The sequence below is a fragment of the Pseudochaenichthys georgianus genome, chromosome 18 (assembly GCF_902827115.2).
Source record: "Pseudochaenichthys georgianus chromosome 18, fPseGeo1.2, whole genome shotgun sequence".
In the NCBI taxonomy this organism is placed as follows: Eukaryota; Metazoa; Chordata; class Actinopteri; order Perciformes; family Channichthyidae; genus Pseudochaenichthys; species Pseudochaenichthys georgianus.
In genome coordinates, this window is record NC_047520.1 from 15,490,534 (window position 1) to 15,510,983 (window position 20,450).

Below are 20,450 nucleotides of genomic sequence, written 5' to 3' on the forward strand. Positions count from 1 at the left end.
CAACTCACACACAGAACACATTCTCCTCACATACATACAGGAGAATGAAAATGTAAATGTATATGGGAAGTTTAATCAATCCCATAATGATGGGAAAATGGCATATTAAATATTATAATACAGTACCTGCAATATACCACAAGAGCTCTGTCCTTCTTAGTCCGTAGAGATCACTCCAACTCGCTTTAGCTCCTTCAACTGCAATAAAGTCCAGCCTCGACTGGATGTCATCAAAAAGTCATGTTTTTTTAGTTTGAAAAGTGATGAAAATTGAACATTGCAAATATTATGTTGTAGTCATCTGCCATCACATTGAGCTTTTCGATGAAACAAGTAAAGTATGCATATTTAAAATATAATATTTACAGATGTTATATTGCTGAAATACAATCAGCATGCATCCCCTTGATGACTGCAACATGAAAGTGCATTGTAATATAAGGGCAGAGTACTCGTGAGAGTTAATGGCCTATGTTGAACAATGCCAGGTGCGCCATCATTCATTTGGGAAGTCTCATTTGAAATATCTGCAATGATTTACCTCAACCTTTAATATGACAGAGACATTTAGTTTCAAACTTTAAAGTGGACGCCCTATTGAGCAGCACTTGTTGCTGGGGATGTAAGCCACGGTCTCATTTGTCCATTTCTAACTTTACTCACACTGTTTTATCATCTTTTGGAGCATTATCCATATACTAGTTGTTTAATGTAACCTTCTTCCAAATTCACTCTCTGTGTCTCATCTCATTTTGATCTTTTCTCTACTTCTGATTAAAAAATGGTTAGGCAGTGACAGAAAAGGTCGCAGTTGTTATGGAAACCAGGCTGGTAACAAAAGCTGGGCACACGGGGACAGTGGGAGAGGGAGGATGGGGAGAGAAAAAGAAGGAGATGTGTGTGAATAAACATAAACATGCTAGAGAAAGAGAGGGTAGGAAAGAGAGAAAGGTCTGAATAAATAAAAACATATGCAGAGAGAGGATGGCGAGGTCATGAAACCATCGCTCCATCTGCAATAATAAATAACAAAAGATAATATGGGGATACAAGCGGCCGAGATGGGTTTTCTCCGCCGGGTGGCTGGTGTCTCCCTTAGGGATAAGGTGAGAAGTTCGGTCATCAGGGAGGGACTCGGAGTTGAACCGATCCTCCTTTGCGTCGAAAGAAGCCAGTTGAGGTGGTTCGGGCACCTAGTTAGGATGCCACCTGGGCGCCTCCCTAGGGAGGTGTTCCAGGCACGTCCAGCTGGGAAGAGACCAAGGGGTAGACCTAGGACCAGGTGGAGGGACTATATCTCTTCGCTGGCCTGGGAGCGCCTTGGGACCCCCCAGTCAGAGCTGGTTGATGTCGCCAGGGAAAAGAAAGTTTGGGGCTCTGCTGGAACTGCTACCCCCGCAACCCGACCACGGATAAGCGGGAGAAGATGGATGGATGGATGGAATATGGGGTTTTTGTCATTCTACGAAGGCGTTCGAGCCTCAAAAGTGTGTGTCTGTGAGTGTGTAGTGGCAGAGTGGGAGAATGTAATTGATGGACGGATCTGCAGCTGGAGAATACTAAAAAGCACAAATTGTTCATGGAAAAAGCTTACCCAAAAAGCCTCAAATTGTGTGTGAGTGCGGGAACGTCATCTCTCTGAGGGCTCGTATTATGTTAACCACTTAGACCAACATCAAACACACTCTCCCTCACCGGCACACACACTTCAGTACAAGCGTGAAGGTGCCAGCCATATAAATAGGACGTCCCAGAGTGAGAGGTATAAAGACAGAGAAAGAGAGAGGGGGAGGTTAGACACAATTATAAATTCAAAGGGGAAGAGAAAAACTGAGAGGGCAAGAACAGGAGGGGGGGGGTAGATATGAAAGGATCAATAGATGGCATAAAGTGTATGTTCATTGATTTACTTACAGGGAGAGAGGGATGGAGAGAGAAAAAGGGAATGGGGGAGGAGAGGATACAAAAGAACAGAGGCAAAAAGAGGGAGAGAACGAGGGGGAGTCAGCCATATTAAAGAGGAAATAACAAATCAGAGCAATGCTGTCGAGCACAGGACTGTGTGATGTATGGAGACCTCATTGGAGCCGCACTAATCAATAGATGAACAAGGGGTCAAATGATGATGTGTGACGGCAACGAGGTCAGTCTCCTTTAGCTCACTACTCTCCTTCCACACAAACTACCCTCTAATTCCTAAGAGCAGAATACTAAATCAAATCCAATTGGATTTGTAAAGCCCAGTGTCACAACACACATTGTCTCAGGGGGATTTACAGTGTGTACGGATCAACATAAATGAATGACAGTGTGAACAAACTAATTACAATAAAACAATCCAATTGACATTTAAAATAAAAGTAGAATACTTAAATATAGGAGGATGTTCAAGGTAAGCCTGAGCCAGCCCTAACTCATATAGCACATCTCTAAACCAAGTTACAAAGTGATTTACAAAATACACGAGGATAATGTTGGTTCAAAGATAAGTAACCAAAACAATAAAGACAAAAAATGTCTACATTAAAGACAAAGCCTAAGAAGAAAAAGAGAGTAACTCTCAACAGCACATAGTAAAGCATTTCAAAATCAAGCCGTCATGATTATTCTTTAATCCTATTTGACAGAGATTTAACTGTTCGTTTATCTGTTGTCGCTTTTACTAATCTTAAACTGCCGGGATCTCTGGCTTCAAGCTTTCTCTACTGTTCTATATTAGCTCCTTGTAATCCCTCTGTGCTTATGTGTGCACCGCTATTCATCAAAGCATGTGTGTAACACCTACTTGGCAATACACCTGGTTCTGACCATCAGGCCCTGAGTTACAGTGAACTAGACACTGACAGAGAGACTACATATGTCAAGACTGACGGACACAGAGAGAGGGAGAGAGAGAGAGAGAGAGAGAGAGAGAGAGAGGTTGAAACAGAGCATGTGGAACAGACAGACAGACAGAGAGAGAATGAGTGTGTGTGTGTGTGAGAGAGAGAGACAGAAGTGTACTCAAATAGCTCAGGGCAAGGTGACGAACGGACAGAGAGGGATAACAAGCGCACAGAGGGGGGAGTGTGTGTGTGTGTGTGTGTGTGTGTGTGTGTGTGTGTGTGTGTGTGTGTGTGTGTGTGTGTGTGTGTGTGTGTGTGTGTGTGTGTGTGTGTGTGTGTGTGTGTGTGTGTGTGTGTGTGCATGTGTGTGCGTGTTAGAGAATGAGAGAAAAGGGAAGAGACAGAGGGCGGAAGGGGGAGAGGGATAGAGGAAGTTGAGAGAACAAAAACAAAAACAGGGAGAGAGTGTGTGTGTGTGTGTGTGTGTGTGTGTGTGTGTGTGTGTGTGTGTGTGTGTGTGTGTGTGTGTGTGTGTGTGTGTGTGTGTGTGTGTGTGTGTGTGTGTGTGTGTGTGTGTGTGTGTGTGGACAGCCAAAGGTGTCAGTGTGCTATTTGGCTTAATGATGACCCACTGGGCATGTAGGTCATAACGGTTTGAGGCTCAAAGCTATGACTGTATGCCTGTGTGCATTCATCAGTGAGTGTGTGTGTGTGTGTGTGTGTGTGTGTGTGTGTGTGTGTGTGTGTGTGTGTGTGTGTGTGTGTGTGTGTGTGTGTGTGTGTGTGTGTGTGTGTTTGTTTGAGTGTATGTGTAAATAGGCGCACGTATGTAAAGTGGGTCTCTTAGCGTGTGTTTAAGAGTGTGTATGGTCAGAGGTTGGAGAAGCAGTTTTTCTAGCCGATAGGACTCAACAGATACTTGGGCGATACACACACACACACACACACACACACACACACACACACACACACACACACACTTGTGCACCCACACATTCTGCAAATCCAGGTGTGGGCGTCTAAACACACACACCAACAGCTGCCCTTCATGTCATACATGCACATGTAATTCACCATGCAAGCACTAAATTATGCACACACACACACACACACACACACACACACACACACACACACACACACACACACACACACACACACACACACACACACACACACACACACACACACACACACACACACACACACACACACACACACACACACACACACACACACACACACACACGGGGAAGCTATTATGCTCTCAGGCTGGAGTGTTTTGATGGTATAATTGCAGTGACCAGTGTGGATAAAAAGACAGAGGGAGGGATGGAGAGAGGGATGGGGATGGAGGGAGAGTAAAAGAGGAGAGTGCTGACACTCTCAGCATGCTAATGTTGCGAGGCTCTACCCCCCCTCGATTTCATCCCCCCCTCCCTCCCTCCATCCATCTCTTTGTCTCTCCATCATTCCTCTCTATCTCACATCCTCTGCATTTCACAGGTGCAGCACTAGAAAGAGGGAGAGAAAGGCAGAGAGGTGGAGGGATGAGGGGGAAAGAGGGGTGTATAACAGGATGGAGCAATGTTATCTCTCGCTTTCTCTGCCATCCCTCCATCCTCTTCAAGCTCCCCACAACGCTGAAAAACAAAGCGAAAAACGGGAGGATGAAAACAGAGGAAGAGGGAGGGTCAGTGTTTCCATCCCTCTTTAACAATGGAGGGATGATCTCTGCTTATCCTCTAATCACGGCCCTCCTTTTTCCCTCTCCTCCGTTATCGCTTGCTCCCCGCAAACCCCCGATTCTTCTCATCTGGTGAGAGAAAGGGTAGCCTTTTCCTCACTCGGCCTCTCCATCTGTTTGTCCTTCCATCCCTCTCTCCTCTCCAGGGGGATTTTGTATGGCACTGTTCTCTTTCCTCTTTTGCAACCCACTCCATCAAACCCTTTTCTATTCTGTTGAAATAGCAAAAAAGGAAACCTCTCAACGGCCGGATTGTTTAAGATATAATCTCAAATCAGCACATTTGAACTAATCGTAATATGGTATATTATCTGGAAATACATCTTCTCAAGATGGTACAATTTGAGTTATGTGTTACTTTACACAGTTAGTTCAACATTCTAATGAACCACATTGTGACATACAAAGTAAAAGTGTGTGATGAACACATTAATGCATCAATAATCATAATGCAGTCATTTATAATACATCATTTTAAATTGGTCATTAGGCTTAGCAAGTACTTGTAAGTATATTTAAATGTTAAGCCTTTTTACTTTAACTTAATTAAGATTTGACTGCAAGACTTTTACTTGCAACAGTGTTTTCACAATTTAATACTTTGACTTTAGTATACATCTTCTTCCACCATATGAGATATGATATCCATATAGAAATGGAATCTAACGCTTGTATGTGTGTGAGTATTCTCTAACTCACTGCAGCACAGGGAATGGAAAGAGGAAACCTGCCAATAAGGGGAAGTAAAGCAAGAACATGTTACATAGCATACCAACTGACTGTTGAAGAATGAAAAACATACCATCAGTCATAAAGATAGCAGCAGCTGTGATGAGATGTAAGTGGTGTCATCTCAAACAAAGCGTTACATTATGAGTTAACACATCACCTCTTCTACTGCCCCCTTACAGCACTGTAGGCTTCTTTCAGCAACATAAGAAAAACAGAGATTTGTATCTGCTGATTAGCTGAAGTTCATCCACAGTGTAAGTCCTACACTTCTACCGCTTAAGTTAGCAACCGATAAGCTAAATTGATCTTTTACTGTCAAAATGGCTCAGCTGAGAAAAATAAATGTGACATTTAGCTGATTTACAGGTGGACAACTCGGGGAGTGAGGAGTTTCTGCCCTGGAGTGGAGTTGATATGATGTAATAGCAAACAGCGCCTCTCAGAGGAACCGTGTAGCTATTGCTAACCTGGAAAAACAACACAATCTACAACAGCTATTAGATTCCGTGAGCAATCACTGTTTAATAAACCTTGTAACATTCACAGACTATACAATACTTTTCAGCCAGTGACTACTTGCAATTGTACGTTTTTCTAGACCTTTGTAAATGGAAATCTTACATTCAATGGCATAGTTATTTAAATGAGTTATCAAAATAAAGCATGTGCATTTATTGTTGGTGTTGAGTAAGTGATTCTGACATTTATAAATGAGTTTAGACCTACTCAAATATACTGGGACATATTACACTCATTTGGCCCCGTGGTTAAAGAAGTATACAGATTGATTACTTAGTTCAATGTACTTATACACAAAAGTTGCACATAAATGTAGTGGACAAAACAGTACAATGTGCAACTCTAAATATAGTGAAGTAGATGTATAAAATAGAATAGAAGTAAAACCAAAGTACTAGTACAGTACTTAAGTAAATGTACTTAGTTAATGTCCAGCAATACCATCTTATTGTGTAATTGAACATGCAGCAGTTACAGTCTTACCAAACACTGTTACCTGCTCACCTCACCTTCAACCAAAAAACAGATTTCTTATTGACTCATTTTTATTAACAAAAACATTGTTTGTGCAAAATACAAATGACTGATATACACGTCACATATAATCGTATTCAACGAGAAAGCATTGAGAAGGAAAGGAAGGAATCAAACAAGAGAAAGAGAGATCACAGATTGTATCTATTAATGCTTTAAAGTAATATGTTCATGTTATTTTAAATGTAGCTTTTACATTTAACAGATGATGCACAACACAGAGGCAGCTAAAGTAGTCTGCAGTGTAGTGTGTACCTCAAGAGAGTGTGTCTTCATGTATGTGTGTGACATGTGTGTGTGCGTATGGATGTCACAACCCTGAGCTTCTCTGTCTTTGATCTGTCTTCTTTATGTATGGAGAACTAAGGCTGCCATTATATAAGTACGTGACTCAATAAATTACCTAATACATACAAAATAATGTATAAATAAAAGCCTTAAGGAGTCGGTAATTGTGTAGATTCAATTGAATATACAATCAATTGTACACAGAAATGGAAGAAATACATATCATGTATTTGTTTTTTAGCAATTTCAATCATTTGCTAATTTATTCTTGTTTGTTCAAATTGTTTTGAGTTTTTACTTATTCCTCTCTTTACTTATCCTTATGTTTTCAAATTAATATATTTAATTTGTTTATTTTTCTGTGCATAAACTGTATGATCATTCAAATAACCTGCATATTTATTTGATGATTAAGGCTTTTACTTCCATTGATTCATTCGTGAAATGTTTACTACGGTAGGTTTACTCTTCCATACTCGTGTGTGTGAACAGCACATATCAAAAGGTGTGTGTGCTTCTAAGAGTCCTGCGTGTGTGTGAGAGTGTTTGAAGGCGAGGAATGCCTGTCCACCAACATCTCCGTGTGCTTCAGGTACTGAGCTGTCTTTCTCATCACGGACTCTCTGCGGATCGGATCGGGGTCTCCTGGAGAGAAAGACACAAGAATACAAAGATGATTATTCTCAATTATATTGGCATTACCGCCCTGGGGTTGCAGATGTAGAACGGCAAAGGGGACAAAGAGGAAAAGAGAGGGGAGAAAATGTGAAAACTCAATTAAAATTGATTTTATTGATCTATTTAATCGTAAATGGCAAGAATAAACCAATCAATCAAAGACATTTAAGCTCAAAAAGGTTCTTGACAGCGGTGGGATTTGAACCCACGCCTCCGAAGAGACTGGAGCCTTAATCCAGCGCCTTAGACCGCTCGGCCACGCTATCATGTAAAGGCTCATATGTCATCGTCCGTCAACAAATAGCGGAGGGGGGTCAGTGACTCCTCTGCCAGAAATAGATCACTGAGTCACTGAGAAGCACACAGTAACCATAGATAACCCATCAGGGAGGAGTCACATGTTAGCAGATACCACACATGCTTTGTTGTAGAGAACACCTCACAAGGCCCAGACTACATTTAGTATAACGTAATAAAGTGAATATTTCTCAGTCGTTTATCAAAATAAATAAATAACCTCTTAGCCAATTCTACCTACTGACTCCATGATCATTTAACCCCTTTTCATTTTTAGTTAGTAGGCCTAGTACTTCATTCTGTCTGGAGTTTTCTTTATCTTCCTACAGTTGTTCACACTTCAGACATACAAGACTTTATTGTTAAATACATTTCAGTAGCAAGTTGTTCTAAATATACTCGGGTCTTTGAGCTACACATCATTTTTTGCTCACTGGCGGCATATTGAAACTCACCTATCCAAGAGACTGGAGCCTATATCCAGCACCTCAGACCATTTTACGTGGTGTTAATCAATATTTTTTAACTCAAAAAACTAAAGAGAAACCCGTTGGCATTGACCTAGGAATTGTAGATATAACATGACCTGCACTTCCCACAATCTCAAACACAGATATTAATTTTGACATGATTTGAGCAATGTTGTTTTGTCAACATCATGAATGACTCTTCGACAGTTTGAGATCCAACATCTCTGAAATCACACTACTGCTGAAAAAGCACACTGGCAGCGGTGGGATTTGAACCCACGCCTCCGAAGAGACTGGAGCCTTAATCCAGCGCCTTAGACCGCTCGGCCACGCTACCCATAAAAACAAACCATCATGCAGACGGACAAAAGAAAAAGGCTTTGCCTAAGAAATCAATAAGTCATCAGTGATTAACAGATTTCTGGCAGAGCATTTACCTTTGCTAAATGGATGAGGTCACATGTTGGTGTGTATCAGCTGTGTGCAGAGCATGTGTATCAGCTGTGTGCAGAGCATGTGTCAGTGCGTGTGAGCAGCATATCAGATTATATAGTGCAGAGCAAATATGGTAAACAAGATATAGTTAAATGCACAATGTAATTTGTGGATAAGCACAAACTTATTTAAACGTAGAACATTTGTCACGCAAGTTCATGTCTGTTCCTATAGCAACAAAGCTGGCTCATGTTTCATGCAGGAATGGGCGTGAGCATTCAGGTAAAATGCCATATTAAAAATGGTGCATTGAACACACATGCCAAAATGTGACTTGACCTAATAAAAGATAATATATGATATGGATTATTTGGACATATGTGCTTTTATTATATATAAGTATGATACTATGCAATTTGGTTAAAATCAATACAAACGCAAAGAGCCTGCAATTGATATGAGAGGCTCATTTAACTAAATCAGTTACATTTATATCAACTCACAAAAAAAAGATGAAAGTGTGATTTGACAATTGCACTTCTTTTTTAGTTTTTAATGACAAAAGAATAAAAATAGAAACTCCTGTTTGTGACACATGCATTCCATGGGATTTCCGAAATAAGGGCGTATCTCAAAGATGATAAAATGCATTTATGTTCACTTTGTGTCAATGATATGAGCTCATTAAAATAACTGATGTATTAACCCTACATTTTTTGCGTTTCGTTAGCATGTGTGTCTTTGATTGAAGTAAATACTTTATGCTGTCCCTCCTTTTCTCTCCCCCACCAACTCATCTTCCTCAATCCCCCACACTCACCTTTTACTCCAGTGATCAGTGTGTCCACGGCCGTCCTGTACCTGCGGATGGCAGAACTGAACTCTCCCTCCTTCTCCAGCTCCATCGCAGCTGTTAGCTCAGTGGCAGCTTGGTTTAGGTAACCCACGTCCCCTCCATCCAGACTGGTTGGTGGCAGGGAGAATAAGTCTGAGTAGTCAGAGCAGGAATTGGATTTATCTAGAAAGGAGAGATAGACACAAAAAATAACAAATAGAACTGTTTCTCAAAACTAGAAAAACTAGAGTAAAAATGATCTACAGTAAAAAAGTCACTTTGCAGCTGTCTTCATATATTTTGGTGATTGGGCTGTTGTTCAGAAGAAATAAGCATTTTGAAGTGGTCAACTTGGGCTGTGGGGAATTATCATATAGACTTTACAGTATTGAAAAATGATTAAGAAAATTGTCAGAAGATAAATTGATAATGACAAAAACTGCTAGTTGTTGCCCTAATTAAACGTCACTATACCCCAAAAAGCGTGGACTTTGAATTCAACTCTCAAATCCAAAATGAACTGCTCTTTCTACTGTTTGATGTGCAGTGAGAAGAGTTTCTGAAAGTTATCTTATATCATTGTTTAGGAAACAGCCAATGTATTTGTTGAAATGTAGCCTCAATGAGCTTGGAAATGACATAGTCATAGAACATAGATTTATGTTCTACATTTCAAGTACAAAATGTTGGTCCTCAGAATTAATACGATTGCTGAAAAACTTCCTTGGCAGCGATGGGATTCGAACCCACGCCTCAAATGAGACTGGAGCCTTAAAACACCAGCTGCAGAATATTGGCTAATGAAAAATTGAGCTCCAACATTGGTTGGCCAATGAGAGTGCGAGCTCCAACATTGGTTGGCCAAGTATGTTCGTTGCTCCAACATTCGTCCAACAATTGACCAATCACTGTGAAGAAATGTTGACGCATAGAAAGCAATGTTATAACTCCTAATCCAGCGCTGCTCGGCCACACTACCTGTGAAAAAAGCATTTACTCTAGATGGGAACCAGATATCGATTAGGCACACATAAGATTAGAGGGTTGTAATAATAACATTTGTACCTAAGAGCTATTTCAATGATTTGATATGTACTTCTGTAACCGAATGGTTGCTATTTACCGTGTAGCTGAATCATTAACCAAGCTCGAAGAAATGATTTCTATTGAGATAAAATGTCATGCAATAGCTTGTTTTTTCAGACCGTCTCTTGTGTTGCACAGCGTAGGGTCAGGATGTGATGAAGGGTCAGCTCAACATAAATGCAAAAAAATCAACTCTTAGAAATAGACTTATTTTGGGAAATTGTAACCAGATCAGTACAACTGAAGAAAATCAGAAAGCATCACAACTTTACGTGTGCATGACACATTAAGACTAATTTAGGCAGGAAGGTCTGTGAAACAATAGTCAACATGGTCAATTGTTACTTGACTAAAAAGCCTGTACAGATTTTAGAAGGCTGAGTATTGCATATCCATTCACATGTATTTCACCTTGTTTATAGCAGGGGTCAAAGACAGCCAAGTCATTGTCAGTCAGAGGAGGAGGCCCTTCCTCTTTTGGAGACGAGGCTAGATCTTCTGCCACAGAATCAAACAGGGAGTCAAACTCTTCCTGGGACTCTGGTGATGGGGGGATTTCATCTTGGCATGTGTCGGGAAATGGAACTAGAGATGGAAACATGGAGCAAAAGGTAAAAACAAGATTAATAAAGAAAGAAAAGGACACACATTTGTTTGCACATCCCCAATGTTATTTTGTGTCTGTTTTTTCATTGTCTCTTAGTTGAACATTGTGGAAAAACAGACACTTCATTTTAATATAATACATTTATTCAATAAGATTTGATATGAAAATAAATAGTGAATTCAATGTAAGAACTTAAATGTAATTACTGCTTTTTATTATACATTAGTGAGTGTATCTCTCCCTGTCATGTTATAAAGAAACTTCTGTATATGTCTACAAAACACCATATTGTATCAATTTGAGGTTAACCCTTGTGCCCTCCTCAAATTTTCAACCTTTCGACCCCTTCGTGGCAAAAATGTACACGCCCATAATAACTGCTATTAAATCATCATACATCAATATCTTTTTCTACTTTTTTTTTTTCATGAATCACATAAACAACTTCTAACGTACTCAAAACTACAAAACATTCAATCATTGTCAGGAATATAACCCTTTAAAAACGCCTGTTTCATTATTTGAATTATTTAATTTCTCTCAAAAATGCCTCATTGACTCCCATTCAGACCACATTTTTTGATCTCACTGCCATTGCAGTATAAAACCATGCATTTTGTAATGTCAGCATTTCATTTAGAAGACAAGTAGTGATATTTGATATTTCTACTCTATTCCAACAGATTACACCATATTCCCACTGTAGGCCGATGCATGAAATTCTTACATTTTTGCCAGTTATATTATGGAGCCGTGGGACTACCAGGGGGCCCAGAGAGTAGTGTGTGTGTGTGTGTGTGTGTGTGTGTGTGTGTGTGTGTGTGTGTGTGTGTGTGTGTATCATTTCCAGCAGCAGACCAGCAGGTCCTGCAGCATGTGACCTGGTGCTCTCTCAGGTTTTAGAACAACAATTTTGTAGGCCTGTGCACAACCAGCACACGCCTCTCCTCCCTCTCCGTGCATGTGTGTGTGTATGTGTGTGTGTGTGTGTGTGTGTGTGTGTGTGTGTGTGTGTGTGTGTGTGTGTGTGTGTGTGTGTGTGTGTGTGTGTGTGTGTGTGTGTGTGTGTGTGTGAGAGAATCTGTAAGCATGCACGGATCATTCCATGGGAAAAAAAGGCCATCTTTTGAGGGATGTGTTTGATGTGTCTTTGAAGAGCTGCTTGATTACTCAAAAACAAAAAACAACTTAATGTGTTTATGCACCTGGCTAAACATGCAGTTTGACCAAGGGCTGATTTCTTCAGTGAGCAGAGAAGGAGAAACACCTGGAGCAAAGAGAAGGAACTCAAATGAAGAAGCATTTCAGTGCAGAAGAGACTTCAGAAGTAATCTTGTAGCCTTCATCTGCCAGCGAGCTGCAGGACTCATCTGAAGAAGACACAAGGTTCGAGGGGGGTCTGACACTGAATGCTCTCTGGAGTCCAGCATTTCTTTGAGTTCCTCTGATGAGGGGACAGAGAAGAACAGAGGTCGTTCTCCCAGGAGCTGGGGAAAACCAGGGTGTCCTCACAGATTGTGAGAAGAAAGCCCCCCGTGGTGGTGGATGGTGGGCCGGACCCCCAGTGTCCTCTCCACTTTCAGATGAAGGGTCATTTTCTGTGTTTTCTTTTAAGAGAAATTAAATAATTCAAATAATGAAACAGGCATTTAAAGGGTTGAAATCCTGAAAATTATTGAATGTTTGGTAGTTTTGAGTACGTTAGAAGTTGTTCAAGTGATTCATGGAAAAAAATATTGATGTATGATGATTTAATAGCAGTTATTATGAGCGTGTACATTTTTGCCACGAAGGGGTCCAGAGGGTGCAAAATGCATCACGAGAGTATACAAAACATGTAAGAGTAAACGACAATGGATTTCAAAAATTTGACTCAAAAGAAGACTTCTTGCAAAATTCCATGCCAAAAGCTGGGTTAGCTGAAATGACAGCTGAAATGATCACCAAATTAAAAAAGAAAGTCAGGAAAAATGTACAAAAATGCCCGAGGAGGGCACAAGGGTGTATCTGTACGCATGGTCCTTGTTTCATAAAGACATATACAAAGAAATGAGAGGGCAATGACAAAACATTTAATTTGTCCCCGCCATACTTAGCTCCGTGTCGCTGAGCTCCTCTTGTTCTGGTTCTGGTTCTTCTCTCGGAGAGCCCCCCATCTCGCTGTAAGCCTCAGCGGCCACCTCTGGTTCTCCCACCTCTAAGCTCAGGTTGGTGCCCAGGTCCTGGGGTAAGGTGGGAGCCTCTCTCCCCTCCTCCTCCTCTGCAGGTTCACAGTCTGAGGCCCTCCGCTTGGGGAGGGGGATGAGAGGGGGAGGCAGAGGCCCGGCAGTGGACAGGGGGGGGGCATCCAGAGGCCTCGTGACCTCACCACCCTGAGAAAGAGCAGGGGGGGAAAGGGAAAGATGGGGTAGATGTGGGGAGAGAGAGAGAGGGGTTGTAGAGAGGTATGTTTTATCAATGCAAAATGAAAAGAGCTGTAATGAATTGTTAAATCAATCGATTACATCACTAGAAAAATCACTGGCTATTTTAATAGGGGATCTATCTATAATTAAATCTTTCTAGCAAACATGTGTGAAAATGTTGTTGTCCGCTTCTAAAAAATGGAAATGTTCTTGTTCTCTGTTTAAATCACATTAAAGTGAATATACAGTTTTTATACTGCCAAAAAAAAGACACTTTTGGACTTGAAAAAACTGGGGTGGACATTCATTTTTAACCAATTTTCTAAGATTCTTAAAACCAAACAATACATTTAATAATCTAGAAAATAATTGGCAGATTTATCAACATTAAAAAAATCTATGTATCTTGGTTTGACATGGGTTTTTCAGTGGGAGTATCAGTTTCACTTGCTATATGTGTGTGTGAGTGTGTCTTACTCTGAAGAAGTCCTTGAGCTGTGGGCTGTTGTAGAGTGCAGGTATGCTGGTAGTAAATAGGAGCATGGCCTCTGTAGCTTTTCTCCTCTCCTCTATCACAGCTTCATCAAACCTTCCTGAAAAAGAAATAAGGATTCTTTTTAAAGTACTATAAACGGTGACTGTCCATCAGTATATATGTCTCAACTGTGTTGCTACATCTCCAATTGTGAAAGTATGTAGTACGCTGGGGGGAAATGAAACAAGAGCCCTTACAAAATCCTGAGAATAGGCTATCTGGAACAAGTGGATCATCAACAGATCAACAAGCTATCGCACAGGAAAGCTGAACACCTTAGAAAATGCTTTTGTGTTGAATGACTTTCTTTGAAAAACATTGTTGTTGTGTTATCCGGCCAATGTCGCACATTCAGTGATTTTATATAAATGTTTAGCCATTATACCAAAGACTTGTGCGCGGGGAAACGATGGGAACTCTTCCTCTTTTCTGAACAGGTTCCTGTGAGTGTAGGCCAGCTCCCCGTGGAGCTTCTTCAGCTCTGAGAACCTCCTCCACACGACCACCTCCTTCACATCTTCTGGATGGCGCTTTGACACAAACTACAAATTAGAGAGGAGAGAGGACTGATTATTTTTCTAGTCAAGACACAAAAATAACTGCTATAAGAAATTGCAATTGCAAAAACGCCCACATTCATTAACAGAATAGCACATAATAACATCGTTTATTGGCCAAATATATTCGGAAAGCCATAGTTTGTTATTATTGTGATTAGGGTCATTTATTTGGAGTACAAAAAAGAATAAAAGAAAACCAATTGATAATAGTTCTGACATTCTCAATGAGTAATGGAGTCATTCATTGTGGTAATATAAGGGAGGATGAATCTCTGTAGATATGATCCAATTTGATTGTGTGTGCATGCCAGTGAAGACCACGGGGCATTAGTGGTCATGGGGGGGGGGGGGGGATCACAAGTTCACCTCAGTGTTCTCTGTGCACTGCTGCCTGAAATAAAAGGGCCATTGTGTATGTATCTGTCTACTGAGCTAGCTGCTTTGTTTTTATGACTAGCACAGATGTGACTCCATTGTGTAACAACAAAACAAAGTCACTAACTTCTAGTGAACGTCCAAAGAAATATGATACAACATGCAAAACAATATGCTGGAAGATAAATAATACAACATGAAGGCAAATAACGGGTAAATTAGCTTAACACAGGGTTGTTAAGTATGGTAACAACACATGTCTCTGTAGCTAAGGAGAGATAAAAAGTGAAAACCAACCCTTGCTGACACTTTGTACTCGGTGTGTCCCTTCTCGTGTGCGCGTGGGTCGGTAACGGTGAAAAAACGGTAGTATTCATCTTTAGGTTTTCGTGACATCTCCCTTCCCCGTAGAAAGAGTGTTTCAGCGGCAAAAGACACAGAGCTGTCAAAGCAGTAGTAGCTCTCTGTTGTGATTTTCCCGTCCCTCCTCTTCGCTCACTTCCTGGTCAGTGACGTGTGCAAAATACGTGATTGCGTGTGTAGAAGCGTCAAGTTGGAAGACAAATTGCTTAATGTTTTCTCTGTATTGTTAATATGATGTGTATGAATGAATAGCAGAAGTAAAATATATATATTTTTAATGTACATATAATTTTAAAAAAATATATATATTGTATTCACTTGCATGACCTTGCATGACCTTCATTCATTTGTGCCTATTAAATGAGCATTGTTAGGGAGAGAATGGGATAATGTCTTTACTGTTTTTACCTTTTTTTTATCAAAAAGTAATTTAATGCACTAATATGGAAACTTCAGGACGTCAATCATCAGGATTGTATTTGCAAAAAACTTCTCACTTGATGTAAAGACCAATTTAATTCTCCAGAGGGCGCTAAAGGTTAATATAATTTACCCAGTGAAGTCTAATCTAAGTCTAAAGTGGAAAATCAACTTTAAACTAAATAGAAATACTGTAACATGATATTTCTTGAGAATATATTTGATAATACCTCTTCTGATACAACCAATAGACATCTGCATTCATACATTCTGTGTTTCTGTTTCAAAAATACTAAAATAAGAAAAGCACAAGCAGGTCTTGGCCTCTCCCTGTTAGAGACAATACAACAAAGAGAGAAAAACAGACTTTGTTGTATTACTGAGGAAGTTCCAACTGTGCATTCATATTGTACATAGTCCTTTTCATCTCTTTTCCAGGCTGTTCTTTATTTCCCAGCTTCTCAAACTTAAATGTACTGACTGAAATTATCAAACTATTCAGTAGTTCCTCGTCAAACTGTTTTGTTTTCTGTCGTCAAAATCTTCCTCAAGGTCTTAACAAGCTTCACTGAGTGTGAGATCGTGTCCAGCAGACTGTAACCCAAAGGTCACTGACACTGCTTTCTTCTTCAGGTAATTGCCTGTTAAATTGAAGGGAAAATGTGCAGCACACACAAATGAGGTACATGTTTGATTTGAGATAACCTGTGCGTCTGGTTTGGCTTAAGTGATGTAAAACTGACAGATGAAAGTCAGTGAGGTTGTGTTCAGATTACAGTTGAATGTGTTTTTATCAATGGTGGTAAATGAGCAGATTTAGAATACAAAATATAACCACCAATTATAATAGACTTTATAGATTGGTGGGCAAAAACCAGAAGCTACCCAGATGTTTACTTATTTTTCTTAATATATCTCACATTTAAGGGTAATCCAAGTACTTGTGTTTCTATTAACTTTAATACTTATACATTTTACCTTTGATTTTACTCGTATGTCAAGTTATTGTATTTTAGTTTACAAATGTAGTGTACTTATTTTGCTAAATGTATGATACACTTAATGCTATTCTGTTTTGCTCTGGTATACTTCTTCCACTACCGTTACTGATGACCTATTTCTATACTTCCACATAATCCACACGCCTTATGTGCATATGTTGGTGATAATACGGTATTCAGTGTTTCATATTTTGACATGTCATGTTCAAAATAGCAGAGGATGGTTTCGATCCATCGACCTCTGGGTTATGGGCCCAGCACGCTTCCGCTGCGCCACTCTGCTTCACATGGGGGATGGGGAGAGAGAGAGATTAACCCGTGTGAATTGGAGCATTTAGCATTCTTCTCACAGAGAGCCACATTCTTACGTAACATGCAACCATTGTTGGAGAGGGAGAGGGGGAAACACGAGTGAAAAGGAGGGAGAAAGCTGTAACAGTAGACCAGGACAGCTTTATATGAAGGACAGAGAGGAAATAGTGTGTGAAGGAAAAGAAGATGAATTTAGGGCAATAGATCATTATAATGTGCTGATTTAAAACATATATAGGGTAAAATACACCAATATTCTTTAATATGTCATGAAACTTGGAAACAATGTTATGTGTAAGGTTTGCTTTGCCTGCAGTAGGACAGCATTTTCTTTTGTAATCTTTTAGATTTAACGTCTTGTCAACAGGATGTGTTGCTAATAGTGCAACACATGTAGAATCTACACAATGTGATTTGATCTTCAATATATTCTTGATGTATACATGTCGTGATTATACTAATGTGATGAACTGAGTGTGTCTGCTCTGTCCTAGCTCTCCATTCTCACCGGTACAGCCACATTAAACAGTCTCCCCCTTTGTCTGTGAGAGAAACTAGGCCACATATATGGAACACAAAAGAACAGAGTGATTTATTGCAGACAGAAAGACAAACAGAAGGGGAGAGAGACTGAAGTAAAGTTATTAAAATGTACAACCAAGGCATGGTGTGTGTGGTTGAATGTACACCCACAATCATATCAGTGGAGCAATACAATTACACAATATGACAAAGTCCCAATGTGATTGAATATAAAGACGTTTCCTTTGCAACTTCCTCTGTAGATGATTCACTTAATATCAGTGCTGCGTCGTGGTCTATAGATTTCCCCTCAACTGTAGGAGTGCTCGTTGCAGTGAGGCTGAAACAATGACATGAAAGCACAAGACCTCAACCAAACTGGTCTAAACTGGCTTCGGTCTGCTCTTTTTTTTCCCAAGCTCACGCTGTCTTGCAAAATAACCTCTCAGGGATCAGACACGGCTTTACTGAGGCCCTGTGTGTATTCATGTGTGTGTGAGTCCCTCCAGCCCTACAGACTGATTTGTTACAGAACAAAGCAGGGAACTGCAACTCTGGAAGTTCAACTGTTAGGAACATTAGAACAAAACAAAAAGTTTATTAATAATAATTCTTTACAACAATGCTAAATGTATATTTGTCTTGTTACTAGATCTTTATGCCTATACCTGCATTTACATTTAAATAGTGGTCTATGACTATGTTTTGTGCAAGTTGTGTGATCTCTGGAATAACCTTGAATATGCTTTAAGAATTTGGCCAAATTCAAGTGACAGAATGAACCATGAATCCCTTTTTTTCCTGATTTATATAACCCTTGCCATCAAATCAACTTAAAGGGAGACAGTTGCATACTAGGGAAACAAAGTTACATCAGTCAAACTTCTCAAGGTATTACGGATCTTAAGGCAATATTGTGTTCATGGTTTTTTAAATTGTACGTTTAAATAGCCTATGCGAATGAGGCATCACCTAACGCTGGAATCTACAGAAGCAAATAGACAACATTAGATAAATAAACAAGATGTGTAATTTGGACGTTTTCTTTCCACTAGTCTGAAAATTATTGAAGCAAACCAGCCCAAACAGGTTTTGCCTGAAGTGTCTTGCTTTAACTCCACAGTCAGCAGATCTGTCTTTCTGAAAGTGCTTGTGATGCACAGTAATCCCTGCCTGTTCCCCCCTGCTGACAAATATGCATCAACTTTGCCCTCCTTTCATTTCTCTCTTTTTTTGTGCATTTTTGCTGATGGATTTGGCGGTACTGTCCCCTCATTTTCTGCCAAAACCACTCTTTACAAAAGAACAAGTCTCAGGGTGAATGATTGTGTCCTCAATGAACCTGTCTCCACTGTTGTGGCAAAGTTGTACCCTCTCTTAGAGTTTAAAATGCTGCTTGAGTCTGTTATCCTGCTATAGTTTTGGTTGTGAAGACTCAACAGACAACACATTTTCTCTTTCTCTGTGTTGTGTTTCCTTTAATACTTGTGACCATGTTCCATTCCAAATATTGTAGCGAGTTTAGTTACACCCCTCAACTCATAAACATGTTTTCACATCACTGCCCCCTCCCCTCTTTAAGTTTTCTCCTCTTTCTTTTCGCTCCTCCTCCTCTCAGAATCAGGTTTATTTGAAAGTAGGTTTACACATACAAGGAATTTCCTTTGGTGTATCTTGTATTACAAATCAAAACAGTAAATAGAGTTAAGTTGTAAAAGCGAAAAATATGAGGAAATAAATACACAAAGGTACAATATGACAATCGATTTAGGAGAATTAATCTTGTTTTCTGCCTATTCCTCTTGTTTATTGTCCTCAAATCTCCGACTATCATACACAGATGTCTTTCCAAACATTGTTCCATTATTTGTCTTTAAAATCTGAAAAGTTGGTCAAAAGAGGAGAAGAGATTAAGAAGATAAAGTCTAAAAATAATAAAGACTGTCCCATTGACATTTACTATCCGTCTCTCCGTGATCTTTTCTGGATCAACAGCACAGGGTGTTTTCATCAGCCAGCAGTCAACAGCTCTGTTACAACTCGTCTCAACACATGTGTGCTTTACAGGCCGGGCTAAAAACAGAAGCAGATGGTGTGTGTCTGAGTTTGTTTAGAGGAGAGCGATGGTACCTACTCTACAATGCAAAAATAGCTTCTAAACACGTGGGATTTAGTTCCTGTCTACATCTAAAAGGACATCATTGACGTTATTGAAGTTTACTGTTCTCAATAATCGAAGTTAAAGGATGTCAGTGATCAACAAATAAACACACAGCAGCCCAATACACCCCCACTCATTTGGATTTTTTTCTACAGGACCAACTGTTCTAGACAAGGATTTGAGACCCTCTTACATGACGTCACGTGTCCCAAGGCCCAATAAATTGCTTTGAATAAGAGTTAAAATGGGGCTTTTGCTGGATGTGTTAAGGTTTTTGTGATCAGAGACAAACCCAGGCTAAACAAAGTGCATACAGGAGCACAAAACAAACACACACATGCAAAGGTTACAGCAGTAAAGTAGTGGAGAGTGTTTCCAAAATTGGTCAAGTAAAGTTTTGTACAGTTGCAAAAATAAAAGACAAAAGATGGATTGCACACAGTCCTTTTCTGTTTGCAGACATTTTCACACTCCTCTTTGTAATAATTACAATACATATCAATCCAGTACACACTTTAAAGTACACAAATACAGCCTGAAACATGCCACACTATGTCATAGAGATTATGTGTATGCCTTTCCTAGAAGTGTGAGGCTGCTGTAACTCTATGAAGGTAAACAACAGCTGGAGAAGGCTTCAGGGCAGAAGCACATTATGGAAACAAAGACAAAGTAAACAACTACTTTTAAAGACTGATTAAAACTGATTTATTCAATGATCTGCTTAATACAGGAGTAACGTT

General features: G+C 39.9%; 1 protein-coding gene and 3 non-coding genes across 4 annotated transcripts; all 4 read right to left on the bottom strand.

The window, feature by feature from the left end:
• Nucleotides 1-6,350: 6,350 nt before the first annotated feature.
• Nucleotides 6,351-15,427, bottom strand: snx15 (sorting nexin 15). The gene is made up of 7 exons (XM_034106509.2): nucleotides 15,226-15,427; nucleotides 14,379-14,535; nucleotides 13,936-14,051; nucleotides 13,146-13,425; nucleotides 10,858-11,031; nucleotides 9,346-9,543; nucleotides 6,351-7,290 (listed from the first exon to the last, which is right to left on the bottom strand). The coding sequence occupies exons 1-7, from the start codon at nucleotides 15,322-15,324 to the stop codon at nucleotides 7,163-7,165; spliced, it is 1,152 nt and encodes a 383-aa protein (XP_033962400.1). The 5' UTR covers nucleotides 15,325-15,427; the 3' UTR covers nucleotides 6,351-7,162.
• trnal-aag (transfer RNA leucine (anticodon AAG)) lies at nucleotides 7,508-7,589 on the bottom strand. The gene has a single exon. It is a non-coding gene; the product is annotated as a tRNA-Leu (tRNA).
• Nucleotides 8,346-8,427, bottom strand: trnal-aag (transfer RNA leucine (anticodon AAG)). Its single transcript has one exon. It is a non-coding gene; the product is annotated as a tRNA-Leu (tRNA).
• Nucleotides 15,428-16,923: 1,496 nt separating the features above from the next.
• trnam-cau (transfer RNA methionine (anticodon CAU)) lies at nucleotides 16,924-16,995 on the bottom strand. Its single transcript has one exon. It is a non-coding gene; the product is annotated as a tRNA-Met (tRNA).
• Between the last annotated feature and the right edge of the window lie 3,455 nt (nucleotides 16,996-20,450).

Coding starts and splice junctions, on each gene's coding strand:
- snx15 (XM_034106509.2), bottom strand. CDS start 15,324: ATGTCACGAAAACCTAAAGATGAATACTACCGTTTTTTCACCGTTACC. Junction 9,544..10,857: donor TGACCCCTGCTATAAACAAG/GTGAAATACATG, acceptor TCTCCTTTCTAG/ATAAATCCAATTCCTGCTCT. Junction 7,291..9,345: donor ACTGATCACTGGAGTAAAAG/GTGAGTGTGGGG, acceptor CTTTCTCTCCAG/GAGACCCCGATCCGATCCGC.